At 40.4% G+C, this 21,301-nt stretch overlaps 1 protein-coding gene across 1 annotated transcript in view; it reads left to right on the top strand.

Moving 5' to 3' along the window:
* The window catches only part of T265_08227 (hypothetical protein), a gene marked incomplete at both ends in the record, with an annotated part of 56,968 nt that extends 37,233 nt beyond the window's left edge, over positions 1-19,735 (top strand). The window contains 2 exons of the mRNA XM_009173970.1: positions 5,601-5,679; positions 18,521-19,735. Of these exons, the coding sequence (XP_009172234.1) occupies positions 5,601-5,679; positions 18,521-18,867 (426 nt within the window). The remainder of the gene's footprint in view (positions 1-5,600; positions 5,680-18,520) is intronic.
* Positions 19,736-21,301: the final 1,566 nt, after the last annotated feature.

Raw genomic sequence — 21,301 nt, 5'->3', positions numbered from 1 at the left:
CCAGGAGACTGTGTTCGTCAGACCTCTAACCATTGACCAACCTGGTATGAGAGACTCTGTGAGTGTCGCGAGACACTCTCCAGTATAGCTCAATGGATCGCTGAGGTGCGCAAACCGTCACACCACGGTAAGGTCCAGTTTCTTCGTGACGGGATGATAATAATGCAGGAGCCAACGGGACATTATCCGTAACTGTGCACTGTGGGTGGAGGTTTCGTGGGAACTGGGTTGCTTGACCGGAATCTTGTTTGAGGAATCTTTAAATATCTGCGTTAAGCAAACCCTAAATTATCTTTACTCTTGGCCAACTGTAACTTTTGGAGATTAGTGTAGTGCGGTATAAGACGACAAATGTTCCTCGGTGAAATGCAAGAAGTCTAGCGAAAAGTTGTCGAAAAGTTGAAAGACATGTGACTGCCTGAGCTCCGAAACACACCTGATCTTTTTCACCTAATGTCTTGTCTCAATCCCAGATGTCGTTTTCTGGTTTGCGCGCCTTTTTCGACTGAACAGTACCCAGATTAAGAAATGTTTCTCGACTTTGTAGGCAACCCATCTCATTTGTTTCCAATTCAACATACAATTAACCATGGTTACCGTAAACAATCTCCGGTGGGTCCTTAATAGCCAAATGGCGACTGGCACTAGTAAATAATCTTGTTTGTTAGATGCGAAAAGTACATTAATTCAGGTCATATCGTTGTGTTTATCATCTGGAAATGTCTTGCGATCACCATCATTTTTTCGGTTGCCTTCAGATTGGTGCTGAAGTCTATGAATTAGAATATTTAAAAAAATATGCTGATCAGTATGAAAGTAGAAGTTAATTTTTTTCACTCCCTAGCAAGTTCTTACAAAGTTCTGGTTGGTTCAGTAATCAATACATAAAAACCAAAACGGCTCATTACAGCCTCGAAAATTTCCAATTAAATCGCGAGATATGAGGTGCTGCATGTTCGTCATGAAGCTTTTTAATCCAAACGCCCAAAAAGGGCTGATTTCTCCTTTATAAGAAGAAAAACAAGTATTGCTCTATTTCCAGATTTAGCGTTGACCCTTCAGGCGAGGTTTCTTGAACATACTGTGATGAACCTGCCGACGGGCGACTTGACTGATCCGAAAGAACCGTGGTAATAGACAAATTGAATTTTCATGAAGAAATGCTAAGTAGATGAAGTTGGTTTTAATTATGGCAAACTGTCGACTTTTCGATGTGTACATGATGTGATCCGCCTTCTGTAAGGCATTTTGGTTACAGTAATCGGAGTTCCTGCTGCAAAATGCACCGCACTCGTATTTCTACGTCATTTTGGTTAACTAATATCCCGAGAATATCAACCTGACGTGGGAGGGCCAATCCGTCCGACGAGTGGTGAACAGCTGCACCGGTGTTTTCCGTAGTGCTTGTGTGTTTATGTTCAGCCTACCATGTCCATTCACAGGCAGAATAAATAAACCGGTAAAATTTGTGTTTACTGATCGTACTGGTACCCTGTGGCTACATTCTTGTTGCAAACTTCATGATACAGCTGGCATCCATCCCACTTTAGGAGAACTTCCATTCTAATTAACAGTATATTACCATAACCATAGCGGACATGACCAGGAGTTTCAACACATACGTTCCGACCAACATACTTCAACAATTATCAACGATTTTGCAAATGCCAAGAAAGAAAATAAAGACGGCCGAGCTGGTCCGCTTCTACCAGATCATTTAACATACGCAAATCAAATCTGTTAACGACCGTCACGTAGGAAGACGCCCTAGAACGAAATATAATAACTGAATTGAGTAGTGCGTTAGTATTACTGTCCTACAATATCCATCTGCTTTTAAGGATGCACATTTACCAATGCCATATTTGGATGTAGACATAACGTCTATGACAAATAAATAACCATATAATGTATGGCGATCAAAACGGAAGACTTGACAAATGTGAAAAACCAAGCGTGTGCAGTCATGGATGAGGAACTGAATTATTTTGTTGGCTGGTCGAAAGAAGGCGCGCAAACGTATCACAGAGCTTCTAACTTGACACTCACAAGTTATCAATATTAGGCTGTTTGGAGAGGGGTGGCACTAAAAATCGAATTCGAGATTGGTTTGAGCGTGGATTGGAGTGACGGGTTCGTCTTTTTTTAATGACGGCGCCAGAGCACCCCAGTTTTACGCAAGATCTACTTGGTTGTGGTACCATAAGCACACCACTATAAGAAAATCCTGATGGCAGCTATCTTATCCAAAAAGTGACAGACTGCGTTAGAAATGGAAACAAGATGCACAAGTAGGTTAAACTTAACTACTACCTATCTTAGCATGGCAATGTGCATACACCGTTGTCTAGCGGTCTTGATGAGTAGAGGTTTTGAATATTATTTCCGTGCGTCGATAACTGTTTGGCGGTGTACACCTGACTCGTCAAAAGTATGTTTGATGAGGTATTTGCCACTACAAGCGTTGTAATCTCATACGCCGAACCTTTTTCCAACCTATTTCGATATTTCATTAGACAAATCAGAAGGCTGATGTGGCGAAGGACATTCGTAATTTGGTGAATGGGCATTTTCTCCCGTAATTGCTCGAATTTCGGTAGCAAGTCACCGTCTGAATACATAAATATTAGGACAATATTAATGTTGGACAAAAGTGTTTAGACAAAACGTTATTATGCTCGAGTGTAGTCAACTACTGTTCACTTTGTTATCACCAAAATCATGAATGAATTTATAGTGCTGTTTAGCTACTCTAAGATTGAGCAAGTAAGGGTGACATTATTTATAACGGTTGGTCGTTTTTCTGAGTTACTTCCGTGGGTAGCACAAATGTCCGTTTTGGTCACATACTGATAGATAAATGAGGTGTCTGCATCTTTTTCTAATTAGAAAATATGTGGCTAAAGCCATATGAGCTCAGTGAATGCGTAACACATTGGAGAACATCAAAAGACCTCTTATTGTCAACAATTGAGGCCTCAGTGATCTGTTGTCATTGCAATGGTGTACATATACGAGATACTTTTGGACAGAGTAGACACCCCCACATTACTACATTGTTTGCTCTGAAGTATAGTGACCTAGTTGTCTGTGACCGTACAGTTTTCAGTAATCAATGGAACTTCAAGCTAAGAAGTTGCTTTGTGTCCTTATGTAGTCGGCGTATAACGAGTGTTATTTCCTTTTAGGTGGCCAATTCACAGTAAACAGGAGCTAAAACATAGCATGTTTGAGTGAATGCGGCTCTTACTTTTGGATTTTCGAAATCAATTTTCGGTTTACCTGAGATTTAAATCTGAAAGGGGAGTGTTGATGCAACAGTGTTGAGGAGAATTCTCTTACGCTGACTGCCAAAGTGTTCCCTCGTAAACGCTGAATAAATAAATTGGACCCTGCCTGAAGTTTGTATATTGCCGGTTGTTCATTACTAGATATATCTTTATATTTTTTGGGTTGAATCGTCTAGATGTCTTATTGTCACCAGAACTTCGAAACCCCATTTTAACAGAGTGACGGTGGGATTTCAAATGAAGGGATGAATGCGGTCGCTAACGTACGTGTGTCCTACCATCTCAATCAAGACTTTGGCTGTCCAAACCAATCTTCTGTTGTTTACGGGGACTTTGTTTTGTGCATAAAGTCGACTGAATACCTTCATTTTTTGTCAGAGTCAGGAGGCATTTTTGAGTATAAGGTCATCAACGTGAAAATTAGTGCACTGCGTTAAAACGCTTTTGATCAATGCTCCTTTTCGGCAAACCTTCGAATTAGTGACTATTCTGAGTAAGATTCAAACAATCGTTTCTACTTAGTAGCTAGCTATCTTATCGGCATGGTTTTGTGCAACCTCAAAAATTGTTGTTTGAATAAAAATGTTTGAGCAAAAATGTTTGCGGCAACATCAATCATCAGTTTTGTCTCCAACTCTCCATGGTGTGCACAACACGAGAGTGTTCACAGAGTCAAATAAAAGCTTGGAGGCCCAGAGAAGCATTCTCATAGATAGATACAGTGGAATTTTAGCAACGTATACCGTCTGTATAATCTTATTTTGAAGATGAAAGTCCAGTATCTAATTTTGTTAAGAACAGGCCTAATGTTAATCCAGCCTATATCAGTGTTTGTTGCCGCAGTTTTTGTTTACACATTTTGAGAGTTACAACACAAACCCCAAGAAGTGCGAAACCGATCGTGGGCTTTCGAAGAGTTTTCAGCAACCTTGTGAGTAGTTTCCTTTATGAAAATATACTGCGATATCTTGAATATCTTGAATCTTGACCCGACGGAATCCATTGGCCGTTGACATTCCATGTTCCCGCATTAACTGTCGGCGCTACTTTTTTTCAGTCCGCGTATCCCTCACGTGGAACAAACTACCAACATCTGTTGTGGATTGTGGTAACCTCGAGACCTTCAAACATTCGCTTGACGAATACATAAGATCTCACCCAACTTCCCTCATCAACATTTGAGATGCAGATTACAAACAATAGAACATATATGTCATATCATTCCGTTTATCTGTATACATACACACACACCAATATCCTTTGGTCATTGTAAAGCAAAGTGCTTTTTAGACCAATATAACCTTGATTTACCTTGATTTACTTGATTTATCATGCCAACTGAATCATGAGGCGGCCTGTGTGCAGCACATTCAGTTGTAGAATAGCACAAACGAGAGGTTCATTCGGGTCTCTGGTAAAAGCCAAATTGATTTGCAAATGAGTGTATTTCTCGACAAACCTATATTGTTTTATTCCCCCAGTCATTTCTTCCTTCGCTCAAACGCTTCAACTTGAGTGGTGGGAGATTAATACAATTGAAGTTTCATCGTGCAGTCTGTTTTGGCTTTCCATTATAAGGTTCTAGACTTGATATAGCAATATGTTTGTTGTAACTAGACCACCATAATAAGCATCAGAGTATCGCCACCCATTGTATCATTTTCTTTTAAACAAATACAAACAAGAGTTGCCCAAATATTATAACCTATTGGCTTTCAATGAGACGCTTGTCCCCGCTGGAAGAAACTAAAATACAGGTGTTGTATTTACCTGCTGCTGTAAGCGCCATCAACATCTCTTAGTATTCTCTCAGATGTTGGAACTCAAAAGTGTGATTTGAGTGTGTGACTTGTGTACAGCTTTTGGTGCTCAAATGGTCATGAAAAGTCATTTGTCACGAAGAGTTTGACACTCTGTGCTAACTGACGACTGAATTACTAGCTACAAGAACTTGCATACTTGAACTAAGATTCGAATTTCAAAAGCAAGTGCTATTACGCAGATTGGTTTCCAGGTGATAAATACGGTTTGGATATCGGTCGGTTATTTTGAGATAAATACGCACACGATGACCACTCTGTTATGTCTACACTGGCTAGGAGCAGATCTTTCGTGATATGGAGTCAAGTGCCTTAGAAGAGTGGGACCCGTGAGGGAAATCCAACTCTGATCACAGACTTTGATTCTATATTTGAACTGATGAATAAATGTATGGTGGATAACATGTTATGTCATGCTTATTCGCATTCTCGCCGACCCCGCCAGTTGCATAGAAGAAACTGAAGCAATAACTTTTTCATCTTTCTTCAGCTTGCCAATCCTCTGACCAAAATGATGAACTATGGTGTACTCACAAGTGCGGCCGTGAGCAACGTATTTTTGTGGCTTGGTGAGTTATGTATTTGTGATTTTTTAGTTTGAACCTGGGGAATTTCGTCGGAAAGAGATAAAATAACGGCTTTACTTCGCGCAGGTTTCGCTGCTGGTATTAGACCCAATAGATAGCTTTTAGCCAACATTTTCTCTGCCCAGAATCTATTATATCTTTGCACTACGATCCACAACGTGTTACACAAGTTCTTTTATCGAAGTATAATGTCGATAAAATTTAAAGTAATCGTTTCAAACTGAACGAAGAAATTGTTTAACTAGAGCCTACCGTAGTAAGGGGTAACCATGCGCCAATTTCAATAGTAACGTCTTATGGGATTGGTATGAGTCCAAGAGACACCTTCTCAACTGAGGTGTCCGAAAACGATCGAGTTAATTCTGAGGATGCTCCATCTTGGGAAGAATGTTTACACCCTTACTTGAATACAGACAGCAGCGCAAACGTCTAAATAAAAGAACAACTCTTCTCATTTTCCAGTGCATATTCTGAACCACACAGCTCGAACTTTCTGCTCTGAGGGGTGTTGCACATAAAGTCGGCATAACGCATATACAATGTGGTTCGATTACCTCAGTTGTAGTAAACTTTTGGTGCCTTATGCACTCCAATAACGTATGTTGTTGTGGTGATTAAACCGCATGTCAAAATCTCTTATTATATATATACATACATATATATAATGAACACCTTGAAACTGACCGTAAGATAAGGTAGTGTCCTGCGCCAAACCTAAGGTTCTGACAAAGCACGTTCTATCTCCAGCATGTTCTCACGTATTTTGTTATCTTCCTTGCCACATTGTATTTTACTGATATTATGCTACTAAAAGAAAGCTACTTCAACTGAGAAACGAAAACTATTTTCATTGTTCCTGGTACGGGACCTGCTAAGTCCTTTGCCTCCACCACAACCGCTATTTGGAGAACCTAGCAGGGTGTGTACGGTAAAGTGCCTGCATTTCTACGTGCTCATATAACAGTCAGGCGTCTTTTATTGTTAGCCCGACGAATATCAGGAAAAAACGAAGCATGACTTCATATCATGCGTAGAAATTCGAATTATGTGTCATAACAGATTAAATTAAATCGGCTAGTGGCTTTAGATCTACCGACTTTTAGTTGCCTGTTTCTGGGTTTGAGATTGTTGAAAAGTGCGTGGGGAAATGATGAATTTATTTATACTATGCCTATATAAATAAGTGAACTATTCGTGTTAGTATACTACTTAGGTATACTCCGAAAATTCCCATTTATAATAAGAACACAGATGGGTTGACGAACATGATTTCGGCAAGGTCTTTTCACGTCATACCATTACAAAGGTTAAGAGGCATTCTCGCCGACCCCGCCAGTTGCATAGAAGAAACTGAAGCAATAACTTTTTCATCTTTCTTCAGCTTGCCAATCCTCTGACCAAAATGATGAACTATGGTGTACTCACAAGTGCGGCCGTGAGCAACGTATTTTTGTGGCTTGGTGAGTTATGTATTTGTGATTTTTTAGTTTGAACCTGGGGAATTTCGTCGGAAAGAGATAAAATAACGGCTTTACTTCGCGCAGGTTTCGCTGCTGGTATTAGACCCAATAGATAGCTTTTAGCCAACATTTTCTCTGCCCAGAATCTATTATATCTTTGCACTACGATCCACAACGTGTTACACAAGTTCTTTTATCGAAGTATAATGTCGATAAAATTTAAAGTAATCGTTTCAAACTGAACGAAGAAATTGTTTAACTAGAGCCTACCGTAGTAAGGGGTAACCATGCGCCAATTTCAATAGTAACGTCTTATGGGATTGGTATGAGTCCAAGAGACACCTTCTCAACTGAGGTGTCCGAAAACGATCGAGTTAATTCTGAGGATGCTCCATCTTGGGAAGAATGTTTACACCCTTACTTGAATACAGACAGCAGCGCAAACGTCTAAATAAAAGAACAACTCTTCTCATTTTCCAGTGCATATTCTGAACCACACAGCTCGAACTTTCTGCTCTGAGGGGTGTTGCACATAAAGTCGGCATAACGCATATACAATGTGGTTCGATTACCTCAGTTGTAGTAAACTTTTGGTGCCTTATGCACTCCAATAACGTATGTTGTTGTGGTGATTAAACCGCATGTCAAAATCTCTTATTATATATATACATACATATATATAATGAACACCTTGAAACTGACCGTAAGATAAGGTAGTGTCCTGCGCCAAACCTAAGGTTCTGACAAAGCACGTTCTATCTCCAGCATGTTCTCACGTATTTTGTTATCTTCCTTGCCACATTGTATTTTACTGATATTATGCTACTAAAAGAAAGCTACTTCAACTGAGAAACGAAAACTATTTTCATTGTTCCTGGTACGGGACCTGCTAAGTCCTTTGCCTCCACCACAACCGCTATTTGGAGAACCTAGCAGGGTGTGTACGGTAAAGTGCCTGCATTTCTACGTGCTCATATAACAGTCAGGCGTCTTTTATTGTTAGCCCGACGAATATCAGGAAAAAACGAAGCATGACTTCATATCATGCGTAGAAATTCGAATTATGTGTCATAACAGATTAAATTAAATCGGCTAGTGGCTTTAGATCTACCGACTTTTAGTTGCCTGTTTCTGGGTTTGAGATTGTTGAAAAGTGCGTGGGGAAAAATTTATTTTATTTATACTATGCCTATATAAATAAGTGAACTATTCGTGTTAGTATACTACTTAGGTATACTCCGAAAATTCCCATTTAAGAACACAGCACAGATGGGTTGACGAACATGATTTCGGCAAGGTCTTTTCACGTCATACCATTACAAAGGTTAAGAGGACAGTATTTAACATATTTGAATGAGTATGGTGTAAATGAACAGGAAATCGAGTGAGATGAAATTGGCTACCTATCAAAGTGGCCTCACCACTGGGCTCAATCCTAGCCGACATTTTCATGAGTAAACTTAGAAATGGTCCCTTAAAGGCTAGCTAGTATTACTGCCGATATGGAGACGACGTCTTCGCCGTTGTTAACAATAAAGCCGAATTGGAATTGCTCCAACAACAGTTCAATAGGGCCCACACTGACATTCAATTAACTTCGGAAGGAGAAACCGACAACTTTTCCCGCTTCCTAGATGTTGGCCTTGAACAACATCACGATGGTACACATAACTGTTTGGCGGTGTACACCTGACTCGTCAAAAGTATGTTTGATGAGGTATTTGCCACTACAAGCGTTGTAATCTCATACGCCGAACCTTTTTCCAACCTATTTCGATATTTCATTAGACAAATCAGAAGGCTGATGTGGCGAAGGACATTCGTAATTTGGTGAATGGGCATTTTCTCCCGTAATTGCTCGAATTTCGGTAGCAAGTCACCGTCTGAATACATAAATATTAGGACAATATTAATGTTGGACAAAAGTGTTTAGACAAAACGTTATTATGCTCGAGTGTAGTCAACTACTGTTCACTTTGTTATCACCAAAATCATGAATGAATTTATAGTGCTGTTTAGCTACTCTAAGATTGAGCAAGTAAGGGTGACATTATTTATAACGGTTGGTCGTTTTTCTGAGTTACTTCCGTGGGTAGCACAAATGTCCGTTTTGGTCACATACTGATAGATAAATGAGGTGTCTGCATCTTTTTCTAATTAGAAAATATGTGGCTAAAGCCATATGAGCTCAGTGAATGCGTAACACATTGGAGAACATCAAAAGACCTCTTATTGTCAACAATTGAGGCCTCAGTGATCTGTTGTCATTGCAATGGTGTACATATACGAGATACTTTTGGACAGAGTAGACACCCCCACATTACTACATTGTTTGCTCTGAAGTATAGTGACCTAGTTGTCTGTGACCGTACAGTTTTCAGTAATCAATGGAACTTCAAGCTAAGAAGTTGCTTTGTGTCCTTATGTAGTCGGCGTATAACGAGTGTTATTTCCTTTTAGGTGGCCAATTCACAGTAAACAGGAGCTAAAACATAGCATGTTTGAGTGAATGCGGCTCTTACTTTTGGATTTTCGAAATCAATTTTCGGTTTACCTGAGATTTAAATCTGAAAGGGGAGTGTTGATGCAACAGTGTTGAGGAGAATTCTCTTACGCTGACTGCCAAAGTGTTCCCTCGTAAACGCTGAATAAATAAATTGGACCCTGCCTGAAGTTTGTATATTGCCGGTTGTTCATTACTAGATATATCTTTATATTTTTTGGGTTGAATCGTCTAGATGTCTTATTGTCACCAGAACTTCGAAACCCCATTTTAACAGAGTGACGGTGGGATTTCAAATGAAGGGATGAATGCGGTCGCTAACGTACGTGTGTCCTACCATCTCAATCAAGACTTTGGCTGTCCAAACCAATCTTCTGTTGTTTACGGGGACTTTGTTTTGTGCATAAAGTCGACTGAATACCTTCATTTTTTGTCAGAGTCAGGAGGCATTTTTGAGTATAAGGTCATCAACGTGAAAATTAGTGCACTGCGTTAAAACGCTTTTGATCAATGCTCCTTTTCGGCAAACCTTCGAATTAGTGACTATTCTGAGTAAGATTCAAACAATCGTTTCTACTTAGTAGCTAGCTATCTTATCGGCATGGTTTTGTGCAACCTCAAAAATTGTTGTTTGAATAAAAATGTTTGAGCAAAAATGTTTGCGGCAACATCAATCATCAGTTTTGTCTCCAACTCTCCATGGTGTGCACAACACGAGAGTGTTCACAGAGTCAAATAAAAGCTTGGAGGCCCAGAGAAGCATTCTCATAGATAGATACAGTGGAATTTTAGCAACGTATACCGTCTGTATAATCTTATTTTGAAGATGAAAGTCCAGTATCTAATTTTGTTAAGAACAGGCCTAATGTTAATCCAGCCTATATCAGTGTTTGTTGCCGCAGTTTTTGTTTACACATTTTGAGAGTTACAACACAAACCCCAAGAAGTGCGAAACCGATCGTGGGCTTTCGAAGAGTTTTCAGCAACCTTGTGAGTAGTTTCCTTTATGAAAATATACTGCGATATCTTGAATATCTTGAATCTTGACCCGACGGAATCCATTGGCCGTTGACATTCCATGTTCCCGCATTAACTGTCGGCGCTACTTTTTTTCAGTCCGCGTATCCCTCACGTGGAACAAACTACCAACATCTGTTGTGGATTGTGGTAACCTCCAGACTTTCAAACATTCGCTTGGCGAATACATAAGATCTCACCCAACTTCCCTCATCAACATTTGAGATGCAGATTACAAACAGTAGAACATATATGTCATATCATTCCGTTTATCTGTATACATACACACACACCAATATCCTTTGGTCATTGTAAAGCAAAGTGCTTTTTAGACCAATATAACCTTGATTTACCTTGATTTACTTGATTTATCATGCCAACTGAATCATGAGGCGGCCTGTGTGCAGCACATTCAGTTGTAGAATAGCACAAACGAGAGGTTCATTCGGGTCTCTGGTAAAAGCCAAATTGATTTGCAAATGAGTGTATTTCTCGACAAACCTATATTGTTTTATTCCCCCAGTCATTTCTTCCTTCGCTCAAACGCTTCAACTTGAGTGGTGGGAGATTAATACAATTGAAGTTTCATCGTGCAGTCTGTTTTGGCTTTCCATTATAAGGTTCTAGACTTGATATAGCAATATGTTTGTTGTAACTAGACCACCATAATAAGCATCAGAGTATCGCCACCCATTGTATCATTTTCTTTTAAACAAATACAAACAAGAGTTGCCCAAATATTATAACCTATTGGCTTTCAATGAGACGCTTGTCCCCGCTGGAAGAAACTAAAATACAGGTGTTGTATTTACCTGCTGCTGTAAGCGCCATCAACATCTCTTAGTATTCTCTCAGATGTTGGAACTCAAAAGTGTGATTTGAGTGTGTGACTTGTGTACAGCTTTTGGTGCTCAAATGGTCATGAAAAGTCATTTGTCACGAAGAGTTTGACACTCTGTGCTAACTGACGACTGAATTACTAGCTACAAGAACTTGCATACTTGAACTAAGATTCGAATTTCAAAAGCAAGTGCTATTACGCAGATTGGTTTCCAGGTGATAAATACGGTTTGGATATCGGTCGGTTATTTTGAGATAAATACGCACACGATGACCACTCTGTTATGTCTACACTGGCTAGGAGCAGATCTTTCGTGATATGGAGTCAAGTGCCTTAGAAGAGTGGGACCCGTGAGGGAAATCCAACTCTGATCACAGACTTTGATTCTATATTTGAACTGATGAATAAATGTATGGTGGATAACATGTTATGTCATGCTTATTCGCATTCTCGCCGACCCCGCCAGTTGCATAGAAGAAACTGAAGCAATAACTTTTTCATCTTTCTTCAGCTTGCCAATCCTCTGACCAAAATGATGAACTATGGTGTACTCACAAGTGCGGCCGTGAGCAACGTATTTTTGTGGCTTGGTGAGTTATGTATTTGTGATTTTTTAGTTTGAACCTGGGGAATTTCGTCGGAAAGAGATAAAATAACGGCTTTACTTCGCGCAGGTTTCGCTGCTGGTATTAGACCCAATAGATAGCTTTTAGCCAACATTTTCTCTGCCCAGAATCTATTATATCTTTGCACTACGATCCACAACGTGTTACACAAGTTCTTTTATCGAAGTATAATGTCGATAAAATTTAAAGTAATCGTTTCAAACTGAACGAAGAAATTGTTTAACTAGAGCCTACCGTAGTAAGGGGTAACCATGCGCCAATTTCAATAGTAACGTCTTATGGGATTGGTATGAGTCCAAGAGACACCTTCTCAACTGAGGTGTCCGAAAACGATCGAGTTAATTCTGAGGATGCTCCATCTTGGGAAGAATGTTTACACCCTTACTTGAATACAGACAGCAGCGCAAACGTCTAAATAAAAGAACAACTCTTCTCATTTTCCAGTGCATATTCTGAACCACACAGCTCGAACTTTCTGCTCTGAGGGGTGTTGCACATAAAGTCGGCATAACGCATATACAATGTGGTTCGATTACCTCAGTTGTAGTAAACTTTTGGTGCCTTATGCACTCCAATAACGTATGTTGTTGTGGTGATTAAACCGCATGTCAAAATCTCTTATTATATATATACATACATATATATAATGAACACCTTGAAACTGACCGTAAGATAAGGTAGTGTCCTGCGCCAAACCTAAGGTTCTGACAAAGCACGTTCTATCTCCAGCATGTTCTCACGTATTTTGTTATCTTCCTTGCCACATTGTATTTTACTGATATTATGCTACTAAAAGAAAGCTACTTCAACTGAGAAACGAAAACTATTTTCATTGTTCCTGGTACGGGACCTGCTAAGTCCTTTGCCTCCACCACAACCGCTATTTGGAGAACCTAGCAGGGTGTGTACGGTAAAGTGCCTGCATTTCTACGTGCTCATATAACAGTCAGGCGTCTTTTATTGTTAGCCCGACGAATATCAGGAAAAAACGAAGCATGACTTCATATCATGCGTAGAAATTCGAATTATGTGTCATAACAGATTAAATTAAATCGGCTAGTGGCTTTAGATCTACCGACTTTTAGTTGCCTGTTTCTGGGTTTGAGATTGTTGAAAAGTGCGTGGGGAAATGATGAATTTATTTATACTATGCCTATATAAATAAGTGAACTATTCGTGTTAGTATACTACTTAGGTATACTCCGAAAATTCCCATTTATAATAAGAACACAGATGGGTTGACGAACATGATTTCGGCAAGGTCTTTTCACGTCATACCATTACAAAGGTTAAGAGGACAGTATTTAACATATTTGAATGAGTATGGTGTAAATGAACAGGAAATCGAGTGAGATGAAATTGGCTACCTATCAAAGTGGCCTCACCACTGGGCTCAATCCTAGCCGACATTTTCATGAGTAAACTTAGAAATGGTCCCTTAAAGGCTAGCTAGTATTACTGCCGATATGGAGACGACGTCTTCGCCGTTGTTAACAATAAAGCCGAATTGGAATTGCTCCAACAACAGTTCAATAGGGCCCACACTGACATTCAATTAACTTCGGAAGGAGAAACCGACAACTTTTCCCGCTTCCTAGATGTTGGCCTTGAACAACATCACGATGGTACACAAACGATCGGTGTACCGAAAACCTACTTGGTCCGGGCAATACAGTAACTTTAACAGCTTCGTGCCACTAGAGCAGAAACGGAACCTGATCCGCAGCCTAACTAAAAGGGCGAAGAAAATATGCTCTGAGGATGCACTGGAACAAGAATTCCGAACTCTCACAAACGTCCTGAGAGACAATGGATTACAAAGTATTTGAACAGGGAAGAAGCGAAAACCATCACAACCACAGCTGGAAGGGAACCAGTTTACATTGGCCTCCCGTTTAAGGGAGATATACCGACCATTCTACTGAACAGAAGACTTTCCACCAGTCTGAACAAAGTTTTCCCGGACGCAACACTCCGAACCTGGTTCACCAGCAATCGTTTGTGCTCCTTTATTCTCAAGGATAGAGTGCCTATCCACGCCCAAAATATGTTAGTATACTCACCCCAACTGCGCACTGATGATATCTACTCGTATAGTGACAAAACGTTTGCAAGCCAATTTCCATGCTGGGCGAACAGATCAACAGACTCCTGATCAACAACAAACAATCTCTTGTTGTTGTGCAGTGGCACACATCGGATGCACGACCAGGCAACTCGGCCGAAGAATGAAGGAACACAGTCCACACTGGTTAGCTTCTGGAACTAGGAAGACGATAACCAGCTCCGTAGTACAATATTTAGCTGACACTATACACAACTTGATACTCAGCCAAAGTTTCCGCGTTGTTTACAAGGCACAGGCTAATCAACCCAGGTCAGTATAGCGGCGCACAATTGCAGTGGCTGAAGCCACCGCCATACGACATAGTGACCCAATCCTTTGTTGGCAAAAACGCTTTCTTCGTTTGTTGTACTTACCATGGTCCAACTGATCTCCCCTCACACGCACCTCGTACTGAACACACAACTACAGCAACCCCCGCGCTCACTAACTGAAGTCATCCAATTGGTGACGTGAACTAATTGTTCTTTGATAGGTAGCCAATGTCGTCTCACTCGATTTCTTGTGCATTTACACCATACTCATTCATACATGTCAAATACTGCCCTTTTAACCTTTGCAATTGTACGACTTGAAAAGACCTTACCGAAAACATGTTTGTCAACACATCTGTGTTCTTATGTAGGTACAAATTTAGCACATTTACATGTTGGCGCATAAATAGTTGCTCCAGCTTTGTTACTGAAATGATCCTGCATTTTGCAACGGAAAGCTTTATAAACTTTCAGTGCAAGCACTGCAGTAACGGGGATTTCAACTTCAAGCCTTTACAAATCTAGCCCAGAAGGATCTTTATCTTTTACGTGAAGATGCTTCCTGTAAAAAGGGCTGCCGTTATCTCCACCTTTTTTGAACTTCAAATATTTCACATGGGATTTATACAACAGTCAGACACAGACGGATTTTGTGTGGTCTTAACTGTAGGCCACTAAGTAGGCAGAGGCTAACGCTGCATGAAATAAGGCACAATTCTTGGTAAACAGTCTCTCAATCAGAAACAAGTAGTGTCGTGGAACGCCTTGTCTTATTGAGCTGCTTTCGACAAAAGTTTCATTTGAGATGCGGAAACTTCCCATGGAGCAAAAAATGTCGCAAGGCAAACATGAACCCTCTGTGAACCCGCTCAACTGACGTGAGGCTGGTTTATGTTCGGTAGGCTCAGCAAACAACGGGTTTTACTACGTGCGAAAAAATTAGATTGGCTGTACGAAAGCTCTTTTCCACCCCTTTAAATTTAGCTATAAACACCACTATAACCCTAGTGGGCATTTTTCAAAGTATGCAAACTAGTTGCACAAAAACATATGATATTCCAATACCCACCGAAAGATAACTAAGTAAAACCATTTAGTGTATTCGCGTACATCTTGTCTGTATATGTTTGGGGGTTTTTAACCGGACTGTCTCCTTTTTATCGTGTTCGCTGGTGTAATGATAAATTTTGTTGGTTGTTGATCAGATGGCTGTTGATCTGTTCGCCGAGGCAGGCAATTGGCTTGCAAACGTTTTGTCACCCTACGAGGAGACATCATCAGTGCGCAGTTGGGTGGGTACTTCTTCCTTGGTTGCGTGTGTTTGTATAGCAGTCAAAGGCTATCTGTTATCTTCTGACGTGATTGGCTACCTGAAGTGTAACGAGTTGAGTGCATTTATGGGTCCGTTTGTGATCTTTGTTGCGTTGTGGTCTGTGTTCCTTTGTGTTGATTGTTTATCCCACGCCTCCATAAATGCGCGTGGTACTCCACCGAAGAAGCCATCAACCAACACATCGAAAGTGATCCCATTTACCAGCCACTAAGAGCGAGAGAACGCCAGAACCACAGAACGTAGAGCTGCAAAAGCGACCATACGAGGAACTCATACAAGAAGCAAGAAAGCGTCATTCAAACGGACAAATCAATTGGATTGGAGGAGGCGCCCAATCAAAGCACCAAATCAACTGGCGGACTCAGGGACACTAACCGCCACGGTGGAGGAAATAGGGTGGTACAAGCAACCAATCTAACTCGAGAACGGCAGACCACAACTCAATGCGAATCAAGGTCAGAGAGAACAAGCTAATAAAATTAGAAGCCGTTGGGATAGCCTTTGACTGCTATATAAACACACGCAACCAAGGAAAAAGTACCCACCCAACTGCGCACTGATGATGTCTCCTCGTAGGGTGACAAAACGTTTGCAAGCCAATTGCCAAGCTCGGCGAACAGATCAATAGCCATTTGATCACCAACCAATAAACTCACTCGAGCTATCAATATTTCACCACATTACCGATAACTTTTGTTGTGAGCGCGCCTCAACGACCAACTCAAAATGCCTAAATGTCGGTCAGTTTATTCAGCTGCGTAAGACCGGCTGAAATTTGGATGAACTTCGCTCCGAGAAGTTTGGTTTTATAACGGGCTGTAAAAAATAATTGTGTAATTTTTTATGTTCAAAGAACATACTGGGCCTGATGCAAAAAATTAAAATGTTAATCTTAATAAAGTAAGTGTCCACATCAGATGAGTGAGGCCTTCTGTAATCAAGTAGTGTAAATAAAGTACTTTCTTCTAAACGACTGTTTGTTTGTCTTAGCATTAATTCACGCATAGTCGGATATGACTACATCTGAACACTTGTTATTTTGTAACTGAAGCAAACCAGCCAGCAATCTAACGCTGAGTGAACCAGAAGTATCAGGTACAAAATTATGAGCCAATCATTACTCCAACAGTTTGCGCGGCTTCCCTAAGTGTTCAAGAACCAACCCATCAATTGTTCCCATTTTGAACGTCCGAGAGCGGTTTATCTGTACTTCTTACTTGGTGGCGTCATGCACCTGCAAGTTTTATTGTGGACTGGGATAGTTCGAATCAATCGAACATGTGCACCCCTGAAAATATTTCTAAAGACTGAGGCTCTATAAAATAACCACAGACAAATGTATACACACTCAACTAATCAAGCTGGAACGGGGGAATTTTTGTCCGCACAGGAGAGATAGATCTCCTAACAACTTGAAGAAAATACATTGCGGTTGAACAAACCTATTGTGATGACAATGCGGAACTGAAATTATGTTGTCCAGTGTTGTTTCAGTCTTTTTATCATATAATGTATCGTAGCTTTAACGTTCTTCCAGACTGGAAGCTTTATTGACCAAATCTCCTGATTTCTGCAGAAGGCTGTTTATGTTCTTTTTAAGAGTTGTGCCTAATCAGGAAGCTTGTGGTTCCTGATCCATTAAGTTATCAATGCGGAACCAGGCGTTCGATTTGGCTTTCTTTTCTAGGAGTGATTAGACGTTTTGTTGGCCAACAGTCTACATAATTATGGTTTGCTAACATGAGCGAACCAACTATTGTGAAAAAATGCTTATATCCACAGACACCCATTCATTTATCATAACACGTGTGTGCTACTTTTGGGCGGCTATATATTTCAGCTGCCAGCTGTCATTCAATTTGGTTTAGTTGTATTCAGGGGAAAATCAACGTAAAGACCTTGGTTAGTGTTCATGCTGACCGGTTTTTGGCATCAGATGTTTAACTGATATGCGATGAGTTGTCATCAAACAATTTTGTATTCTTTTCGAGCATTTAAGATCAGATGACCTGGATAAATACACATAGTCTGCTTAGATTGCCGTATCATAAACACGTGAACATGAAGTTGTAAACATGAAGAAGTCGATATGAGCTCGAAATTCTAATAGGTAGACACTAACAAAACGCTCAAAAGGAAACTAGCACCGGAAAACTCTACTTTTAAAGATTCCACTACGTAATAGCGCAGTTTTGCAATCTTCTTACACTTGACAAAAATGCTGAACTGAATAACTGTAAGCATATGGAAATGAGATGTGCTCTTTCATCAACAGAGTGTACCTGAATGCTTGTAGTCCAAGCATGTTACGGTAGTGCAACGAGTCATTTTATACTGATCAACAAGATTCAACCAGAAATGCGGACCAATATAATAGCGAGATTTGGAAATATCCTGAAATTAACTCAAACCGCTGATCAGGGGTACTCAGCAATCAATAGGATAGAGTGTGATGCTCTATCTCATTGCTTGGCATATGTTAATTATTGTAGTCTTGCTGAGTGAACAACCCTGTTACGCGTTTAAACAATCCACCAAGATCAATAAAGTCTTGTCTAGAATAGCTGATGGCATTATTGATTGATCACTGAGATCAACTAGCGAATGTTCAACCAGTAAATCAGTCTGATTCTTCTTAATTCAAAATTTTTTTCATTCATGTAGGTTACGTGAATTCTACGCTCAATCCAATCATTTATGCGATTTTCAACCAAGAATTTCGAATACCATTCAAGCACTTGCTTCTCTGCCACTGCCGAGGAATTAATGCACGATTGCGTTCGCAGCGTTACGCAATCGAGTTTGGATTAGGAGCTTCTACTGCCAGCTGCTTGCCACCACAACATCCTGGAGTTGGCGAGAACAATGGATTTCCGGTCAGTACTGTGGCAACAAAGCTTCCTCGCTCCAATAGCTCTGTTGGAGCCCGGAGACCAACGGTAGATACTGCAAGCAATTACGCTCAAATCGATCCAAAGTCTAGCCCGTACATACTTCAGTTGCCCGACTGATTTCATTTAAGCCCGGTAAACACCAGAGGTGTATTGCACATTTTTGCTACGAGTAAAAGCGTCCAATATGTTTACTTGAAGTTATTTTTCGTTCAGATTTACCGGTTTTTCCCATAAGTCAGTGCTACGTTATATCCACTCATGGCGAACAGTTGACTTACCTGTATCATTTCGATTTCGGTCCGGAAAAGGCACGAAAGTGAGTTTTCAAATATACTGTCAAATATACACCGGTCAGTTATTCAAAGCTGTATAACGTATACTGCGAAAAGTTAAACGGACATCTTTGTGTGCAAATACACGTTTTACAGATACCGCTTTTCTTCAAGATTTCTCTATCTGCTATTATCAAGTTATATTCGCTCTTTTGAGGAAACTGTTTATTATCCCCCTTTTTCAGACAAGTTCAAGGATCTCTGTTGTGCAGTAATCATTCGCGCGTTCAGTTGCATTTATGAACACATTCGAAACAATATCTTGCCAATACAGTGCAAATAATTCTGCTTTTTTCTTCTCAAGCTGACTGCAGCAGCAGGCAGTGTTACCAGTGCTGCATCCATGTTTAATCAAAATTTGCGTGACACGGAAGTAGTGGTACTGCTCCCTCTGCAGCCTGCTTTAATCAATGACCATTAACGTGTACCACAGGAAACCAAAAACATTATGCTTTCAGCTAAATGACCGACCAACACAGAGTACCGCAGTTTGAAAAAACCATTTGGGTCTGAACTTCCGTCTCTCACTGCGGGCGTCGCATGTGTCTGTGGAGCTAAAATGTTGTACTTTTGCATGATTCTATTCAGCCTGGCTTTTTTCGGTCAAACTGTTTGGAAAAATTATCACTGCACCCAATGAGATATGGTTTGTTGCATTGATTTTCTGAAATCAATATCTTTCTTCTGACTTTCCAGTAGCATGTGATTTATGAAGCGAACTGCACAGAACTATAAACTAAAAAATATGACCTAACTAAAGTGCGTCATCAACTAATCACTTGGATCTAAAAAAAGGGACTTGAAGGTACATCTATTCCATCCACTTCTTACACACGTATCTAGGGAAATAATTTATAACTTATTCAACGAAGTCTCTAAGTATGTAGGGTGTTGATGTGTTCCAAAAAATCATCGAAAGTTGAGTGAATAGTAAATGAATTCTAGGTTTTTGATGAGATACTGGTGAAAATAGTATGGGAAGTATGAGAACAAAATAGAACAGAATGTAAATTTGGAGTGTAGTAAAAATCAGATGCTGATGGAATAGTAAGTTTAAACCTCACACAAACTGGCCAAAGGGCTTTGTTGGAAACTAAGGCGTTGAGTATATATGCTTGGGGTTTCGGGGAGTAAATTATTTGCAAGAAAACAGTTTTTGCTCGGAGTGTGATAAAAATAGACGTTGGAGAACTACAGAGAATCTGAAATCGAAACAGGCACGAATAGAAAGCAGTCGGTCCGTTTACGTATGAAGGGCAGCGTATCATCTGCTCCTGCCTTCAGATATCGCCACATGTTATACCCGACAGGAGTTGTCCCAATTCTGTATCGTCAAGCGTACTGCGTAGCTGCCCGAGATAGAACTATTAGCGGCTGGATAGATTTGACGGATTTCTCCGCGCACAGATGTACATGTTCAGATTTTCATCAACAAAAACTGCCAACGGTTAGGTTAGAGACCCGGCTGCATGTTTCTGCTATTCCAGTGGGTGCTTGCATTGGCTGGACAAGTGGGCACTCCAGTTCAGACATAGAATAAGTCACAGTTCTTAAAGAACAGTACGATGTCCCTCATCAGTTCCATCTAGAGGGAGTAGGCGCTAATTTGTTCACCTCTGTTGTATTTCAGAAACTACGTTTACCACACGTTCACATTTACATTTAGTTGGCCAATCAGTATCCGAAAGTTATTCGTATTAATGGCAGAATAGGAATAGAAAAAAGATTCCTTTTAAGCTGATGCATTCGCACAAATGACACATCAGTTTACTATTTTTCGCGAATTCCCTAAAGTCGGAAGATTTAGACAGCTTTTTGTCGCTTCTGTTTGGTTATCGAACAAGTATTAGACCTTTAAAGCTTACAGTAATGGCATTTCCTTCAGGGCCACCAGTGTGAATTCCGATATCTGTACCGTGTTGTCCAGCCACAATTATTGCAGGGTGTCTTCAGAAATTAAGAGATGCACGTTTGTTACATCAGTAGGACCACCGGTGTAGGTGAAGTCCCGTTTGGCAGGGAGACCACGCATTACAGGTTCACTTTGAACTACGCCCGAAAATGGCCCCGTGGAAAGGCAGTGTTACGATGAATCCGAGCAGTCGATTATTGGTCGTAGTGTGTAATGGTACTTGTGAACTTTATTTGTTCCATCGTCTGCCAGTCCCTCTGGAATCTGGTGGAGCAAACTTAGGCGCGCACTGATGATATGTCTTCCA

This window comes from Opisthorchis viverrini (assembly GCF_000715545.1).
Source record: "Opisthorchis viverrini unplaced genomic scaffold opera_v5_207, whole genome shotgun sequence".
NCBI classification, from domain to species: Eukaryota; Metazoa; Platyhelminthes; class Trematoda; order Opisthorchiida; family Opisthorchiidae; genus Opisthorchis; species Opisthorchis viverrini.
Note: the sequence above shows the minus strand (reverse complement) of the source record. Positions and strands in the feature narration are given on the sequence as shown.